At 44.2% G+C, this 19,443-nt stretch overlaps 1 protein-coding gene across 1 annotated transcript in view; it reads right to left on the reverse strand.

Annotated features, from left to right (window-relative positions):
• Positions 1-19,443, reverse strand: part of Cacna1e (calcium voltage-gated channel subunit alpha1 E) — a 446,101-nt gene that overhangs the window by 66,890 nt on the left and 359,768 nt on the right. Inside the window, exons 12-23 of the mRNA XM_090340308.1 lie at positions 19,149-19,238; positions 17,653-17,862; positions 16,792-16,904; positions 15,188-15,300; positions 14,017-14,148; positions 13,482-13,554; positions 12,334-12,451; positions 11,304-11,371; positions 9,652-9,749; positions 5,644-5,700; positions 3,854-4,504; positions 2,947-3,260 (exon numbers count right to left, since the gene is read on the reverse strand). Of these exons, the coding sequence (XP_090196434.1) occupies positions 2,947-3,260; positions 3,854-4,504; positions 5,644-5,700; positions 9,652-9,749; positions 11,304-11,371; positions 12,334-12,451; positions 13,482-13,554; positions 14,017-14,148; positions 15,188-15,300; positions 16,792-16,904; positions 17,653-17,862; positions 19,149-19,238 (2,037 nt within the window). The remainder of the gene's footprint in view (positions 1-2,946; positions 3,261-3,853; positions 4,505-5,643; positions 5,701-9,651; positions 9,750-11,303; positions 11,372-12,333; positions 12,452-13,481; positions 13,555-14,016; positions 14,149-15,187; positions 15,301-16,791; positions 16,905-17,652; positions 17,863-19,148; positions 19,239-19,443) is intronic.

Below are 19,443 nucleotides of genomic sequence, written 5' to 3' on the forward strand. Positions count from 1 at the left end.
CAGAACTGGGAAGGCGAGCGAGTCAGGGGTTCAGTGCAGTTCGCAGGCTGCTAGTCTATTTTTATAGTCAAGTTATAGAGTGGCAGGAGGCTGAAGCTTCAGCATGGGAAAGGGGCCTCCCGCTGCTTCTGATTCAGTGAATGACTCTACCCTGGAATTTAGTGTAAGCACAAATCTCTGGTCCTGAGTCATACCAGGAACTTCGAAAAGTAAGCCAGAAGTAGTATTTAAAAGCCTATCACATACCTACACTTGTGACCAGCTCTGAAAAACAAAGGGATGGTCAATTTGTCTCATATAATTTCTTATAACAGAGGATCTAAAAATGCCATATTTTTAAAATTTTACTAAATGTTTATTAAGAAATTTGATACCTACATTCACAAGAAATATTGCCCTACTGTCTTCTTGTCTTGATCTGATTTCTTTTTTTCATATATTTTATTGTAATTAATAGAAGGGTTACATTATATTCTCCAGATCGAAGGTGCATTGCTTCACATACATTGATACCCTTACTCATGTCTTGGTCCCCATTTCCCTCCCCCCCACTCCACCCCTCATCTTGTTTTCCCCCCTTCCCTATCCAATTTCAAGTAATCAAGTAGGTGATATGGCCAGGAGGGATCACTACTACACTGTTGGTAGCAGTGCAAACTCATCAGCCACTATGGAAAGCAGTACGGCAGTTCCTCAAAAGACTAAACATAGAGCTCCCCTATGACCCAGCAATTCCACTACTTGGCATTTACTCAATTGTCCAGAAACAAGGACATACTAAATCCAGTAGCAAAACGATGTTCATTGCAGCACTATTTACCATAGCAAAGATATAGAACCAACCCAGATGTCCCTCAGTGGATGAGTGGATCAACAAGATGTGGTATTTGTACACAATGGAATTCTATGCTGCTGTCAGAAAGAATGACATCGCCCCATTTTTTAGGAAATGGAAAGATTTAGAAAAAATCATATTAAGTGAAGTAAGCCAGACTCAAAGGAACTTAGGCTCAATGGTTTCCCTCATTTGTCATAATCAGTAGAAACCTTGGGCTCTCCTAGCAGAGATTTGCAATAGAGCAAAACCTAGATACATAAGGCCATACAGTATGACGCTAAATGAAAGGACCTCTAGAATATAGAAACAAAAGCCATATGATGAGTGATTGTTGTCCTTAATGTACTATGTTTTCTCTCATCTTTTTTGCTGTCACTTGGTTATCTCATATTGTTATAGTATCTCACTTTGTTACCTGATATTTTGGATAAAATGCCATATTTTTTTTAAATACAAAAACTCTTGTCCCAAAAGGCTATGAGACTGGGATTCTGAAATATGCCCAACTCAACCTAAGCAAGGACTGGACCAAGAGATTTTTTTTGGTCAGTTGTGGGACTTGAACTCAGGGCCTAGATGCTGTCCCTAAGCCTCTTTATGCTCAAAGCTAGCACTGTACCATATGAGCCACAGCTCCAGGGTTTTTTTTGTTGTTGTTGTTGTTGAATGCCTAACTGGATATATGAGTCTCACAGGGATTTTTCTGCTCTGGCTGGCTTTGCACTGCAATCCTCAGATCTCAGCCTCCTGAGTAGCTAGGATTACAGGCGTGAGCCACTGGTGTCTGGCTGGGATTTTGGAAGACTGGCAATTTCAGTGTGAAGGGTGTGAAGAGGGTAAGATTGAGTGCTGAAAGGCAAATAAGGAGAGAACACAAAGAAATGAAAAAAGAAAAAAATGAAAAGTTAGAGGGGAAATAAGCAAGGGAGCTATCATGTGGTCATGATTCCATTATCACAGGGAAGCTGTGGAATTAAACACAGAGATAAGGTGTGTGATTGGTACAAGAGGGAGGTATAGAGTCAGGATGGAGATAATGAGTGGGATTAATAAAGGTGTGGGATGTGACATTAGGGCAGGGGATGGGGCATGGGCCTGGACAGAGATAGGATATGATTACTGTAGAGGGGACCTGCATGGCAGATACAGGGCACAGGATTAATTTAGGTATAGAAAGTAGGCTTAGGTACAGAATAAGGCATAGGTATGGCACAGGTTCCAAGTGGGAGGGCAGGTCTGAGGTGGGGAGATGGCTTTGATATAGGTATAGAACGCAGGCAGGGTGAGATGTGGGAAGGGGCATTAGGTTTATGTAGATGGAAGGTGTAGTCAAGTCTGGGACAGGCATAGGGCTGATGTAGGGTCAGGTCCTGGGTGGGGCATGGGGTTGATGTGGAGGTGAGGCTCGGGTCAAATGAAGATGGGATGTAGAATTCATGTAAGAATGAGTTATGGGGCAAGGTGGAATACTACATTTAATTTTTTTTCTGTGTTTCCCTTTCAAGTTTCACAGATTAACCTCTGCTGCCTGAGGGAAGTTTGAAAGAGAGCGCCAGCATATAACTAAGAGCTCCTAGGAGGGAAAGAGATAAGAGTAATAGAATCATAAAACATTAGCACAGGAAAGGGCCTCCGAGATCATCTGGTTCCACATTCTCACTTTACACATGGCATTCAAAGAACTCAAGAGATGCAGAGGTCTTTCTGAGGTCCTGGAGCAGAGCCAGGACCAGAAGTCTTCCTGCTATCATCCAGCTAGGCAGTGGTCCATCCCCTCACTGGCTATGATGGCAGAACGTTTTAGAGACCACAGAGAACCTGGCCAGATGTTCACAGTTCAAACAGCTGTGCATGTAACTGGGCACGAAGTCATATATGATCAGAGCTTAGGGAAACCCTCTAAGTGAAATTCTAGGTATTGGGAATTTCTAAGATTAAGTAAATCCTAATTTATTAATGCAGAAAAAGAAAAAAGGTTGTTACTATCTTGTGTTGTTAAGGAAACCCCTTAATTCTGCTGGTGTGGCTTTACTGGAGACATCCAGAACCAGCTGCCCTCAGTGCAGGGTGGGGTGGGACAGGTGGGAGAGGAGAGGGACTGTGCTCACTGTGCACCACTGTTGAATCCACCAAGGGTCCCACGTCAGGGATGGCCACGGCGACACTGGTGCTCTCAGTGGCAGCCTTGTCTGTGTTGGCTGTGATGCAGGAGAGGTCAGGCTCACTCTGACTGATGCCCCGGCCTACATCCAGCTGCACATCCCCTAGCAGTGCTTGCTCACTGCTGCCTTCTGGTTCCTGTTCAGTCAATACTGCATCCTTCGCTACTTCCAGCTCAGGTTGAGGCATGACTAGGGGTGAATTGGCTTCATCTAGGGCTTCTGCCAGCCCAGAGCCTCGGGGCACCATCAGACTGTTGGTCCTGAGAAGACAGAGGAGAATATAGCCAGGGGTCAAAAGCTATTCTAGAATGGCCCATGCACTTGCACAGAGAGGGATAGGGAGGAAGGGGAACTGAGCAGGCCTACTGGAGAGCACTCAACGTCTGCTGCCTTCATCCCACCCAGGCAGAGAAGATCTAGACCCACCTGTCATACCCACTAATGTTTTTTGCAAGCCCTGGAGCTTGAACTCAGGACCTAGGCATTGTCCTTGGACTTTGTCAAGGCTAGCGCTCTACCACTTAAGCCACAGCACCACTTCCAGCCTTTTCTGTGTGTGTTGTACCAAGGAACTGAACCCAGGGCTTCATGCATGCTAGGCAAACACTGTACCATTAGGACACACTCCCAGCCCCCATGCCCACTATCTTATTCCCATTTGTTCATCCCTGCCCCAGTCCTAGCAGAGATGCTCTTGAGAAATAGGTGCTTATTTTCAGAGAGAACAAAGTCCACTGTTGCAGAAATGACTCCACCTTACAAAAAGGGAAAACCAAGACCCATAAAGCCTTCCACTAGAGAATTCCTGACCACCAGCCTGTGCCACGGTCTCTAAGGCACTTCTGAAGCTCACCTCCTTAAGTCCTGGGTTCTTTCCTCTTCATGGATTGTCGGTTCCTTGCCCCCATGGCTGCCCCTGGATTCATGCTCCTTTTCTCCTTCAGTGGGCACTTCATCCAGACTCCGCTCCTGGCTGACAGACCTGCTCCGTGAGGCCGAGGAGGACTCCTTCCCTTCAGTCCTGACTCGACGGTGCCGGCTTCGTCGCTGGCTCTGCCTGTGCCTGGCCCGGTCCTCAAAGGTTACTACAGTTTCTCCTCCTCCAGCCTCCTGCTGGGTTGGGTCACAGTTCCCATGACAAGGCTTGGTGAGCCATGGTGGCTCCCGTTTCCCCAGGGATAAGGGGCTCCTCTGATTGTCCAGGGCACTGGTCAGGTCACCTCCATCTCCCTTGAGGGACCCCCCACGGCTGATACGCTCCTCTTCACACTTTTCTAGGCCTAGGCCTAGGGTAAGACCTTCAATAGGCCTGGACCTCCGGTAGAGGCTTGGGTGGGCATTGAGCGGGTTGAGGGGGCTGAGGGGGTTGAGGGGATTGAGAGGGTTCATGGGTGGGGCCTCCTCTTTGTTGAGGGCCTCTTGGCTGGACATCTGCATGTGCCTCCTCAGCTGGCTGGTACGCTGTTCCCACACTGACATGTGGTGCCGGCGTCTCCGCTCCCTCCTGGCAAAGGGGAAAGGGTGAGAAGCACAGTGAAGACCCAACAGGCCAAGGGCTATAGCCAGAGGCCATGAACAGGGAAGGCACACGATGGGGAGCAGATGCAAGAGCCTAGAACCTGAGACAGGAAGCACAAAACAATGCCAGGAGCAGAATGCCCACCCATGAGGAGGTCATGGGATCTATGCCTCCATATCCAGTTTGGAGCACAGTTTTCATCCCGCTCTGCTGTAGCTGAAGGATCAAGAAGAGGTAAGCCTGAGTCCTACAGGTCCAAGGGCTTCAAGTATGATCATACAAAGGCTCACCTGCTTTTACCCCTGTGCTCATTTGATTCAGAGCATCAGCTAGGATCCCCTTGTGCCTACCAATAGCTCTTGATTCTACCATAGACGCTCCCTTTTGCTTTCCTTTCTTCTTAGATCACAACCTGGAATAGCAAGGGCTGAGACGCATTTAAATACTATCAAAGGAAGACAACGGCAGCAAGCAGAGCCTTGTGCTAAAAAATCTTATCTTAACCCTATAAAAAGAAGAGGGCCCCGGGTCTCTCTCACCATAGCTGACAGAACCCACAGAAGATTTGTGTGTGTAGAAACCACCAGCAGTTCCCACAAACCACTGCTGAGCATCACTCAGGGGCTAACGCAAATTCACATGGCAGCAGGAACACACAAACACATCGCACACAAGAGCACACAGGTGTGGCTGGCTGGTAGGCACACCCGACACCTATTCCTTCCCTCACGTGCCTGTGGGTGCACACCTACCAATTAAGGGGACACTCACATGTACCCACTCACAACCTCACCAAGGCCCACACAGAGCTGCACACAACAGCCTTCACCAGAGGAACATCCACCAACACTAATTACCACTGCCAACACGTGCCCATTCACAGGCCAAACCAGAGTGAACAACGCACAGGGTCACAGATTTTAGACATACACCAATAGAAGCATAGATTGGAAAGGTGCAGAAGGGCATGTCCACGGATCAAGTACACAGAACACACATACACACACCGAGGTACACGCTGACATGCACACCCCGTGCCCCTTTGTCCACAGCAAGGACAGAGACACATTGTCCCCACGCCTACACAGAGCCACTCACAAACACGCAAACCGGTACACACATACAGGTGGCTGCTGCGTGGCTCCCACATCGACATGTGGTGTCTTCTCCTTCTGTCTCTTCTGGGAAAGAAAAATGAACAGGTTCAGTTCACCCCAACCTCTAGGAACATCAAGCCCCACAGCCACCAGCAGATTTCCAGGGAGACAGGATTCCTCCATGTGTCCACAGACTCTTCAGGTGCCTGCTTGCCACGGTGGACTCCCAACCCTCACCTCCAACAGCATGACTTCTGAGTCATGTGCAGGTACACGAGCCTTGGTTTTTATGTTTTCTTTTTCTTTTTTTTTGCTTTCCCACTGTCAAGAATGTAGCTTCAGATGTTCAAACAACATGCCCATTAGCACTCACAGTGCCAGCTAAGCTTCCTGTGGAGGCCTCTCGTGATGAGCAATTGCCCCCACCCTTAACTCTCCCATCATTTCAAGGGTAAGAAAGAACATCTAAATAGACAGAGCCCCCTGACGTCGCCAGCCCCCTGATGTCAATCTCACAAAACATGCAGGAAACAAATGCTTTGCCATGCATACCAGTGCTGCTCCAAAGCAGCCTGTGGCTCGTGGCAGAGCCACCACTCCATGAGCCACCATTCATATTCTCTGGGATGTGAACAGGGCTCCTGCATTTGTCCAACACAAGGGCCCTGGTCTGTTCATCCAGATAAAGCACAGTATTAATCTTAGACGTGTACAAAGAACTATCCTTTATACATGCATGCTGCATTCCTTCAAAGAAAGGTTAATAGGAGATTGGAAATGAGATGGGAACATGGTGGGGGAACCTAACAAAGAGGGGAGAACATGTAATAAAAAAGCAATGTCTATCAGCCAGGGACAGGACCATGTTTCAGTAAAGGACAACCTATCTTGGGTATCCTTAGAGTGAGCCAGCTTCAGTCCTAGGGCTGGTAAATCCCATTCAGCCCATTAGGCCCTACTGGGCCTCAAAGATTTGTAAAACAGCTTTCCAAGAAACCTAACCCCCATTAATACAGAACATGCTATGCAAATGAACATTCAACTAGCGTGCTTGTGTGGCTGGAGAGCAGCCCCCCTCTACGGGCAGGGCTGAGGAAGCAGAGGCAGAGGTCTGTCTGAACCTTCCTCTGGGTATCTGAAAATAGGCACACATGGCTACATGTGCACATAGCACCCACAGATGCGGACACCATACTGCAAATGTCTGTGAGTTCCTCAAATGAACCAGCAGCCTGCACTACAGTGAGGCACAGGTTGGGGCGGAGGGCCAAGAAGCAAGGGTCGCATATAGAAATAGAAGCATACAATCTAGACAGGCAGGGTGCACACCCACCAGGGAAAACACATCATACCAGCTATTTGCACATCCTCAAATATTCAAATACCAACTCTCCAGAAGCATGTGTGTTAAGTAAATGGGAGTATTCTATCATCTCTCTTATACACACACACACACACACACACACACACACACACACACACACACACACACACACCAGGCAAAAGAGAGATCCATCTCATACAGATCTGACACATACTTGACATTCCCTTTCATGTCTCTCCTAGTTCATACAAAGATCCTAGTTAAAACTCATACCCCAGTCACACATAGAAATATCCACAAAGTTCTAACTCATACACCTTGGGCATACCCCATAAAAGGCTTGGAAACAAGATAGGCAAGTACATTCTTCTCATTTCAAAGATGAGGCAATAGAAGTTGTGAGATCTGCTGTGGTTCACTTCAAGGTCACAGAACGTGTTATTGACAAAACTAGAACTAATGCTCCAGCACTTTGGTTTGTAACACTTCTTTGACTTTCTCCATGGCAGCCATATCTGCACTAAACTCTACTGCAGAACAAAAATCTGTGATCTTGCCTACACACCTGAGCAAGGTGAGTATATACCTTGAGGACCCTCTTGTGAACAGCACAGACTTTGTGGGTTTGTGTGGTTATCAAATCCCAGGTCCTGGCTCAACTTGAACGTCTGCCACACCTTCTTTCACTCACTGTGCCCCAATGCACACTTTGAGTTCCACAGCTCTGTGCCTGCCCACATTTCATTCATCCTTCCCTTCCATAAATAGTAAGTCTCTACTCTAGGCCAACCACCATCCCCAATCACAGCTCTCCTAACTTCCTTCTCCCACAGGCTTCCTCATATCAGCAAATAGAACCACCCACTTCTAGACAGCAGCTAGTCCCATCCATCTGCACTTTTGGATACCTGTATGGCTTTTTTCTTTTAAGCTCAAATTCATGTGAGAAGGTATGGTAGGGAAAGTCTGGTAGAAATCACTGATGACCCAGAGCATATTCTAAAGAGGAAGCTGTTTACCTCATTCACAGAGCAGGGTGATAGGGGCTAGACTTTCAGTTTTCAAAGGGGAAAAAGAGCACTGCCTAGACCTTGGGAGTCCACTCAATGAGGTAAAGACCATACGGGAGGTAATTTCATGAGCACCTGGTCTCTCGGAGTCCTTTCTCCCTGGCCTGCAATACTGGTGACATGTTCTGGTATTAGGATAGTTCTACCTCTTATGAGGGACTCAAAACCTCCCAATGGATACACATAGCTCTCATGCAGACTGAGAATAGTAATAGGAATATTCTGTGGTTCTCTGCCCCAACATTATCACTTCTTACCACGTAGAGGCCCATGCTCAGAAGGACCAGTTGATTCACTTAATTCTTTCATCAGCCACAGGTCTCAGCTGGATACTGGAAGAGTGGGGTACAAGCCACTCTCCTTCATCAACCCCCCCCCCATTCACTCCAGAAACAAGTCTACCTGGATTCTTGTTTCCACCTGGCCACTTTATAAAGTCACTAGCTCTTGTTTTTGCCAAATCAACTGTTTCTCTCTGTCTTCATCCCAAGTGGCCCTGTAATCATTTCTAGAATGCCAGGCTTCCCTATACTTCTCTGACTTCCTGGATGTACCTCCCTTAGTCTCCTTTTCTGGCTTCTCCTTTGCCAGACCTGAAAAGTATAGACACAAGCTCTTCCTGTCCTCAGATCCTCTCTTCCCAGTCTCCACTGTTCCTGGGTCATCTCACCCACACTGATGGCTTAAATACCACCAAATGCAAATGACTTCCCCCAAATCTTTATTTTAATCCTGACTTCTATTCATGAAACCAATAGCCTATTCAAACACTTGGATGCCTTCAACGCATCTCTAATTTAATGTGGCCAAAGTGAACTTTAGATTACCACCATCTCCAGGGAATCAGTAAATATCACTAACCTCTTCCCAGCTATTTAGGCATTAAAACGCTAAAAAGAAAACCTGACGGAATTTCTTTTGTTTTTTTCCTCTTTATTTCCTCCTCACTCTTTCTATATTAATCCATGAGCTCATCCCATTGGATCTCAATCCAAAACATAGATTGAGATTATTTGTCATCTCCTCTCTTGTCACCATATAAGTCAAAATCACCATCACCTACTTTAAGAACCCTACCTCCACTCTTGGCATGTAAAACACATTCCTCACAGAACAGTGACTTTTTAAGGTGAAGTCATAGTCATTCTTCCACCTTAAGTCCTTTTGTGATTGCAATTAGAATAGAAGCTAAAATCCTTATGAAACTTATGGCTTCTTCCTGACCACCTTCCCTGTCTTGCTCTCTTCTCTTTAATTCACTATGCTAAACCTTCCAGAGGACATTCGCTTCAGAACATCACCCAACTGTCCTCTACATGGTCAGGGTCTCTGTTTGCTCATCATCTCCGCAGAGAACTTCTCCTGAGTTTCCCTGAGGTATCTCTCCCTCCACTGCCATGTCATTCTGTTCCATTCATATTATATTTACTGCTATCTGCAATGACTGGTGTATTTGTCATCCAAGTTCTTCATTGAAATAAAAGCTCCATGAAAACACAGAGACTGCTGTGCTCACTGTGTGTTCTCAGGAATAGTTCTAGCAGAAAGGAGGTAGGCTCCTACAATCAATTGCTTTATAAGTTAACGAATTGGCTTCAGCACAGGAGCCCAGGGGTCAGTGAAAAAGACAAACCAACTCACTCCATAGAAGGCATGTTGGGTGCAGACATCGGGCTGACCTCCTTTGCCTTCTGCAATGCATGTTTCTGGTTGAAGGCCTCCTCTTCTTCCTGCTCATCCTAGACACAAAGCACAGATAGTTTTGCCTAGGATTCCCATGGAGGCTATTCTCTAATGGCTCTCTCCAGAGTTTTGCAAACCAGATGAAGGAATGAGGAAAGTCAAAAGGTTCAAGAAATAGCATAAGAAATCATCAAAGGCCAGAGGCCAGGCTGCTTGGTAGACAGTAGCCACACAGCTTCCACACAACTAGTAATTATTGTTTCTTTTTTTAAATGAAAATTTTGATTATCCTTAAGTAGTTGTATAAAGGGGTTTCAATTCAGTATGTCAGCATCTTACTTATCATTTCCCCCCAAATTTACCAATATAAAATTACTATTAGTACTGCATTTACCCATCCTTCCTTTCTCTGTTGTTTCCCTTCCTCTGGACCTTACATGGTACCACTACAACACATAGTAATTATTGTTTCTATCCTTAAACCCAAGTCCTTGATGGAGCTGGCCATTGCTACGGAAGAACCAATGCTCCTCAAATATTCTTCAATGTCTTGAAGGATAGAGCAGAGTTCTCCCATGCAGAGCCTCCTGAAATTAGCACTGAGGCTGAGAACCTATCCATCATGGAGTCTCCACTGCAGTTACCTAGACTCCATGTTTTCAAGGGATCTCCTTCTCTCACTCATATTCCCAGCCATAAGTGATGACACTGGGGAAAATCTGTTCGGGTAAGTGACTAGAACTATTAAGAATACATGGTTTTCACACCCAGGGTTTCACTTGGTCCTCACAGTAATCCTATGAAGCAATCAAGACCAAAATATCATTCCTGTATTACACAAGAAGAAAATGGTGTTAATGTAGATCTGAAATCTAGCCAGACCTAATCAGCCAACAACTGGGTTTCTAACCGTGTTTTCCAGATACTAAAGCTGGTATTTTTCCTACCATATCATGCAGTTAAGAAAATTTTCAAGGCTATCAAGAAGTGTAGACAACAGCTTATAGAACACATGGAAAAACCCTGGAACAGTATGGAGATGCTATTGTGTCTCTGCCTCAGATTTGATTTGCATGCCCTAGATTATCCCAGTGTAGTTAGTATTGCATCTGCCTCTGGAGAAGACCACCAGAGAAAAGAAAGGAGTGAAACTTGTCCATGATTTGTCTATGCAGTCCCAGTTCAGGAACTGAAAGGTCTCCAATTTTTCATACACCCAGACCCCTAAGGGTGATGCCATATGATTGAAATCACACTGCCATAGGTCACAATAGCAAAGGAGGAGCTTAAAACCCAATGGGCTAGTGCTTGCCATGACATTCCATGTCACAACCATGGAAAGGACCCCGGTAAGATCACACAGAGATAAACTACTAATTTCCATAGCCCGTGAGAGATCCATGCTAATCTGAGGCTTTGCAAATTCTCTGAAAATGACCCAGACTTCTTGTATGGATATATAGTTCTAATTGTTCATAAGCTTCCAGAAAAGGCAGGCTTCAGTGGAATGCCTGAGGGATGTACTACAGACTTCCAGAAAGAGACCCCAAGGCCTGAGGGTGTCCTGATGGCCATAGAGAACCATGTAATCCCTAGAGGCCAATGCTTACCTTGGTTAGCTCCTGGGCATTGGCCAAATTGTCCACAGCGATGGCCAAGAACACATTCAGTAGGGTGTCTGGGTTATGAGTTAAGGATGGACAAGCAAAAAGAAAAAGGAAAAAGAAAAGGGACAGTTCCACATCTTTACTGTCAGGACACTGACAGGATAAGTAGCCAGAGGCTATCAGAAAGAATAGGGAAATACTGGGCCATTCCTTTGGAAGGAGAAAGAGAATATGGGTTTTCTCCTTCCACAAATCGCCTCTTCACACAAGCCGTAGAAAATGCCTGACCCAAACTATCCAGAAAGTCATCTGGGATGACAGATATAACCTTTATGTACATAAGTGAATCATAAAATAACACAATGTGTTATTTTCCTGAAAGGTTGGGTTTCATGTTACTCTGTCCTAAATATGATCCCACAGTCTCTGCCCTTGGTCAGTTCTCTGTGATAGCACAGTTTCTTTCGTCTCTCATTCTTCTAGTTAGAATCCTGGAGGAATCAGAAAACTGATTCTAGTGTAGAAGACCAGTCTGATGTCATGAAAACTGGCCTTCTATTCCTGTAACTCATTATATCGTTTTATTTTTTAATGTGTTTCTTAGGGTTAGTTGGAGTCTGCTCTGTTCCTTAGAAGTTCTCAGGAGAAGAAACTTGAAAGTAGCATTTCTTCTCCGTGATATTATAGAAAATACAAAAATACAGCTTTATCTCGGTCCTCATTTGTTTTTGTTCCCCTAATTCCAATTCAAGCTAAGGCCCACTCCTCCACATAGCAAATGGTTATATAGAAGTTTTAGCTTAAAATGTATGAATAACTATTTTATTCAGTATGTAAAATAACTGCTTTGTTCATGTTTATATTCTTATAGAACAAGTATGGTAATACCTTAAGATGAAAGTCCATTTTCTTTCAATATACTCTGTCCATGGTCCCTCATTTCCCACTCAAATTCTACCACTACCACTAATTTCTTAAATGCTTATTCAAGAAGGTAGCCAGATTTTTTTTAAAGAACATCTTTAAAGGATACAGTTTCCAAATAAGGTGAGCACAATGAAGTAGATGGCTGACCACATGCCTGAGCTGACCCCACCCTGGGATCGGATCCCATTGTACATCACTTCATTCCAGTCCTCTCCTGTCAGGATCTGCAGAGTAACAACAGGTAGATTGGGACTCTGGGTTTTCAAAGTGGGACCAATGCAAAAAGGCAGATACCAGGCTGGGAGCATGGCCTAGTGGTAGAGTGCTTCCTCAGTACCACATGCACAGGAAAAGGAAAGCTGAAAGTGATACTGTAGCTCAAGTGATAGAGCACTAGACTTGAGAAAGCTCAAGGACAGTACCCAGGCCCTGAGTTCAAGTCCCAAAACTGGCCAAAAAAATTTAAAAAAGAGGCAGACACTGGGGCTGGGTTGTTTTCACCAAATCCCTTGCTTTAGTCTCTCACCTATGAAGGATAAGAAAGCCATTCCCATGAATAATTCTAAATTTTTATATGCATTTTATATGGCCATTAAAAATGAAAGTGAACATAAGGAAACATCCAGTCCTGAAACTACGGAGTCCCTCCTACCTTCAACCTGTCCAGGCCTGTGAGAGTCATACAGATCAGGTGGTGACCACTGACCGTCCCCAGAGATACTAACACACAGTTTCTGAGTAACAGTATCAGGAAAAGCCGCAGGAGCTCTGCTTAGGAATCTTGGGCTCCAGCTTAGCTTAGATTCTGGCTAAATAGTGTTTTTCTTTATCTATAAGACTCTAAGCCACTATTCATAATTGAGTTTTTCATATGATTTAAAAGAGGGTTTTTTTTGGAGGGGGCATAAGAAAGATACCACATGAAATGGACACATCAGTTAGATGAATCTCTAGATTTGGTTGTCTCCAAAACTGTTGGGACCTAAATGTGATGGGTGACTCAGCAGCTCAGCCTCAGAGTCTTGCACACTCACAACTAAGGAGAATGGTGATCACAGGAGAGTTCTTTTGTAGTTGGGAAGAGCAGAGTCATTGAAATGTGAGGGATTATGATAATAATTATTCAAAAAAGAACCCTGCTTGCTGAGAACAGCCTAGGGAAGAGAAACAAGAGTGTCCTGACACTGTGAGACATTATCATCTGGTAACATGTGGTCCTCAGCACACAGCATTTTTGAACTGTTAGCTTTATACCTGGAACACAGTCATGATGGCCGCAGGGAAAGTATCAAAATTTGCTGAAGGAGTTCCATCATTGAAGTTAAACCTGAAACGAAAATTCAGAGAGCATGGCACCAATATCTCACATACCAAGTGTCCTCTTCCCAAGATTACAGTTTTCATCATTTTTTCTCCATATCTTCCCTTCATTGCAACCCCAGCCCACTGTTCTCCATTCCATTAAAGTCATGGAGATCGTAGCAGGGATTTTTTTTTTCCTGAATTACACCCTTAAAGATACTGCAACCATATGAGGTTTGAGCTTATCATCAGTTATAAAGTCTCATGCTATATATCTCAAATACAGATACAAAGGCACAGGTCATCAACTAAAACCTTGCAAACGATTAGAGACAAAGACGCTTGTTCCATCCAAGAGTGCATCGTGGTCTATTCAGGCCACCTACAACCCCAAATAAGATGGAAACATGATGATCAAATGGCTCTATCACAGGCTTGACACATGCAGAGCCTCCTCTAGATGAAGTAAATCCTTTCTAGTACTTACCTGCCTCCAAACAACTGCATTCCTAGGAGAGCAAAGACAACAATGAAGAGGAAGAGGAGGAAGAGCAAACTGATGATAGACTTCATGGAGCTCATCAAAGAGACCACTAAGTTCCGGAGGGACGCCCAATACCTAAGAAGCCCAGACAGAGTTACAGTTGTAAACACCACATACCAAATCAGCCCAGCTCCAGCTCAGCAGCTCCTGTAGCCTCTGAGCTAAGTTGCACCCATGTGCTTCACTAGAAAAAAATCATTGTAGCCTTGCTTGAGAACAGGACACCAGATCTGTGACCAGACATAGTTCCTGTGTGTTTGCTTTGCTTTCTGTGTTGGTCTTGGGGCTTGAACTCAGGGCCTGAGCACTGTCCTTGAGCTATTTTTCTCAAGTGCTAGGGGAGCCATAGCTCCAATTCAGCTTTTATTGGTACTTACTTGGAGATAAGAGTGTCATACACAAGGAAAGGAGTAGAAGAACAAGAGGAAAAGGGCAGAAGAATCAATGGGGGAAATGAGTGCAGGCAAAAATGCATTGTATATGATTTCAAACTGAGAAAAATAAGGGAAGGGGAGACTGGTAGTAGGGTGAAACATATTGAAGGAATGACAGAGATCAAGTTGCATCACATACATAAATTGCTTTGCTAAATGGCAAAATATCGATACATAAACTAAAAATTAAGAAAAGTGGGGGAAGTGGTGGGAGGGGAGAGGAGAACGTTAAAAGGGGTAAATGAAGAGGCACTATATTCATTATTAGTATTCACTGATCAAGAGGCTATGACTGGGAGAAAATGAGGACGGAGGTGACATTGCCTGTTATATAACTGTGACCCCTCTGTACGTCACCTTTACAATTAAAAAAGACAAAAATTGACAAGAACAAAAGAGGCTCTGTTGAAGGGGAACTCCTTTGAACAACTACTGAAAGAATATTAAATTTTGAAAAGAGTCTCATGAACTTTCCTGCCCAGGCTCACTTCACACCTCTGATCTCAGCTTCCTGAGTAGCTATGATTACAGGTGTGTGCCACAAGCACTTGGCTTCAGACAGTTTTCTAGGTTGACATTTGTGAGGAGAAAGGGAATTAAAGGGAAGGGGGAACAAAAGATGGAAGGGAACAAAACAAGGCACAAGGGTGGTAGGAAGAGCCCTGATTCTCATAACTTACTTGGTTATTTTAAATATTCTTAGAAGTCGAAGAGCACGCAAGACACTGATTCCGAAAGATGTACCTGGTCTGAAGATTGCCCAGACCACCTCAAAGATACTGCCCACTGTGACCTAAGGACAAAACCAGCCACAGTGAGAGGAGAGAAGAGGAGGGGACATCCTAACATTTGCTGCACACTCAATATCTCCCAATGGCCTATGGTGAAATTCTCCCCGGTCCCCAGCCTGCCCTATGTTCAATGTATCTTCTTGGGAAAGTGATGGAGACAAGTGACTTCGCCTGACCTCTCCCACTGTTCTCCACTCCCCTTCTGAACTCTCATCCCCCATACTGTGGACTAGTTTACTGACTCAACTCCCATCCTTGGTGAACGCTATCCCAGCCAGTCATCGCTTCCACAGAGAATTGATGGGCATGGTTTTCTCGTATTATATCACCTTGAACAAAGAAAGCAGCGAGTGGCATTCAAACCATAGAAACTGCTTTTTGAAATAGAAATCTCAAAAACAGTTTGTCATTTAGTGCTAGCAAGTACGTTTCAGTTCCCATTATATCAAGTATTTTGTCCACTGAGTTTCTGCATGCCCTAAGTCTTCATTGTCACAGGGTCTGACTGCTCTGGGGCATCACGATTTCAAATGAATGTTTCGAAATATGTTTATATATTTACTGAATGCCTGATATGTTCTAGATATTGTGCTGAAATTTTTTTTAAAAAGTAATTCTTACAACAATGTTGAAAAATGTGCACATGAGAAAAACCAATGTTAAAATGGTCTCTCCCTAGCAGTTATGCCTGAAAATTGCCTATACTTAGAACCATATGTTCCAAGTGAAAATGCAGTTTGGCAAGTGCTCAAAATCTTCAGCACCTAAAGCTTTGGCAGAAAAAGTGGGTTTGGCAGAGAGAGAAATGGATCAGGAGCCTAAAGTTCTGTGACCTTGTTCAACTGCTACCTGGGTATGAGAACCTGAATGCAACGTTCTCTACTTCCTTATTGTACAAGCCAGGCTACATTCCCACCTAACTCCAGTGCATAGTTCTCTTGAAAGCAGCACTGTAAAGAATAAGTTTATGTTGATGGCCTTGACACATACAACTAAGTATAATTCAGAAATAAATAACGGGATGCAATATTCTATGTGGGGACTTGCTAATTTAAGGGTTTGTGTGAAGGTATACTCAGACAATTATGCTAATTTTAAACTTGTTGAAAAAAAAATGAACAGTATACCCTTCTCTTTTTTACTGAACCACCTCTAGAATTAAGTCTTTTGTCCTTCTCTCTAAGACTTTCCCCAAGATAATAACTAGTTCAAAACTTGGGGTATGGTTAGCTTAAGTATATCAATGAGTGATATATTTAAGTGTATACTCTGTAGTATATACAGCAATAAAAACATTTTTTTATCAAAGAGCTTTAAAAAGCCCTTGCATGGTGAGGATTCATTCACTTCTGGACTCCCTCTGGCTCTTCCAATCAATTCTCCCTTTACAAATTCTGACTTCAGTGGTTCATGCTGAGTGACAGAACAAGCTGCTTATCTGAAACCATGGCCTATCAACACAAAACAGAACAGGCATGCTTCTGAGGACTTACCCCGAAATCAAAGCAGTTGAATGAAGAATGAAAATAAAGGCGAGGCCCCATGCCATACATCTTCAGGGACATCTCCAAGAGGAAAAGGCCCAGAAACAAAAATTCTGCATAGTCTGAAAGTATGAAAAAACAGAAAGAAACATTTGTTCTATAGATAGAATGGGCTCCTGCATTCCTCCAACTAATAAATCCTCTTATGGAGGAGTCTCCAATACTATACTATGAGAATGTTTGATTGCCATGTTAAGTCAGTGCTGAATAAAGGATAATGTTGTCTAAATTCTGGTCCAGGATGAGTCCTAGGCTCAATTAACAAGCCGGCTTTACTCTTTCAACATTAAGGTTGGTTAGTGGCCTGTAAATGGAGAATGGGCCTCCGACAAGAAAGGAAGTACTACAGTTTTGCTGCAAGAGTTACTCTCCACTCCACACACTCACAGAACAGTCTCCTAGCTCCTCCATTGTATCCTATGGCAGTCTTATGTGGAGCTACCTTTCTGATCCATCTGAGCAACTCACTGCCCTAAGGGTCTTTCTTCTTAGGACTTTAGTGTCTTGAACTCTTTACATCATTGAGCTTCTTTAAGATCTCCTTCCTAGGCACCAAGGTGTAACATTTTCTTGCTAACTCCTCAACAATGATTTGTTTACCCCATTCAGTAATGGATTAAGTCTGAAAGAGGTCAGCTGATGATTCAATCCTCCCCTTTCAAAGAACTCTGGCCTCCTTGATGATAGTATAAAGAGGCAGGATTTGGAGCTGGAGGTACTACTATCAGCCCAGCGTGCTCTGGTCTCTTACATTCATTCACACACCAACCAAGCTGTCCATGTAGGGACTAGCAATCACCATTCACTTACAGAGGAGGTGAGTAAGCCACTGGGGCTGGTTGTGATGGACGATGGCCACACAGGCAGTATTGAGGGCTACAAGGCTCAAGACAATCCAATAAAACACCTGGGATTTGACCATGTGGCGGATAGAGATGCGCAGAAGTCTTTCTTTGTGCCGGAAATACGAGGCCCCATCTACCTTTGTACTTTTGATACTGGCTCTGGCAAGAGGTGTACCTGTGAGGGCAAAATAGGGAGGAAGAATGAGGCTTCAAAATATCCTAGGCTCCCCCTCTATGACCAGGGAGTATCCAGAGGGCAAGGTGAGTAGCTGAGTGCCAGGACCAGGTGATCTCCATATTATAGGCCTGGGTCATTCCTATGTTGCAGACTAAATAAACTGCACAGGCAAAGACACTGCTCTCCCTCTCCAAGCACTTTCAGTCCTGGGAAAATGGAAGCTTTTCAGGTAGGGCATCAGGCCAACACCCAGTATCTTGAATGTTAATAAGATCATGTTTATGTTTGTAACAGATTGGACTTCTCTCTGCACTTTCCTTTTAAGTGAGCTTTAGACACCAGTATCCTTCTGCTGCATTTGTGGTATTTTTGCCATTGACAACATAAAGCAACACTAAGCCTAATTAAGTCTCTTCTCCTTTTAAAGATGGAATGGGATCCTGCCCTATTTGAGGTTGAGGGTGGGGATGTAGAGGAAAATCTGTCTCCAGTCAGAGTCTATCAGAAATACCTAGAATTGAACTGCATGCAATCATATGCAAAGGATAAGAAAAATTAGTTTAAATTTCATGTGATGGAAATAGGTGGGTGCTACCACAATTAAGCCAATGACTTCTCACATCTGAGCCACTACAAGAAAGAGTTCCTGAGGATCTTTTGAATAGCCTTTATCTGAAATGTACGGGATCAGAAGCAATTTGATTTTTTTTCAAAGTGGAATATTTGTCATGCATAATGACATATCTTGGGGATAGGATCAAAGTCTACATATGAAATTCATTTATGTTTCATATTTATCTTATATGCATAGCCTGAAGGCAATTTCATCTAGCACTGTAATAGTTTTGTGCAAGAAACAAAGTTTCTCGGTAAAGAAATTTTCTACCCAGGATTCCATGTTGATAACAAGATGTTTCCAATTTTGGAGCATTTCCAAATTTTAAATGACAGATGCTCAACCTGTATCCCAAGGTTAGGTGCTCATAATCAATCATACCCAAGAGAGAGAGAACAGACACATCTGTGAGTCAGGAAAATCTGCCACATTTGGCAAACCCTCAACCCCACATTTCATGTCAGCAGCATCCCCAGTTCCTTTTTTTTTTTTTTTTCCTATATATTGTCATTCCCTAGATTGGGCTTCCCACATCATCCCTTGACTACAGCCCTAACTTCGTACTCTTTGGGTTCTTTTCCTCCTTGTGGGTCTTCTCAAAAGACAGAATCTTCATTTTTCATGGGAGATCCAGAGAAGTAAAAGAAGGTCTGACTGGATCACTCACCCACAGAAGAGATATCAGCGCAGTGCTCATCGCTGGAGTCTCGGGTCATGGCCTCCGTCCGGCTCCTTTTGATGGTTGCCCTTCGAAGCACTACGCCAGGGAAGGGGAAGGCCAGTGAGAGGCCACAGTACACCGAGATCATCGTGGAAAAAACGTTGAGGACTGGGTAAGGACTTGTGCAAAGCCCCTGTGATACATGTTGTCTACCCTTAGTACTGGAGTCAAGGTGACAGAAGCTGAGCATTGTCTAGGGATTCAGGGGTACTGTCCTCACCAGCACCTAACAAAATGCAAG

Source organism: Megascapheus bottae, chromosome 10 (genome assembly GCF_031878675.1).
Source record: "Megascapheus bottae isolate mThoBot1 chromosome 10, mThoBot2.hap1, whole genome shotgun sequence".
NCBI classification, from domain to species: Eukaryota; Metazoa; Chordata; class Mammalia; order Rodentia; family Geomyidae; genus Megascapheus; species Megascapheus bottae.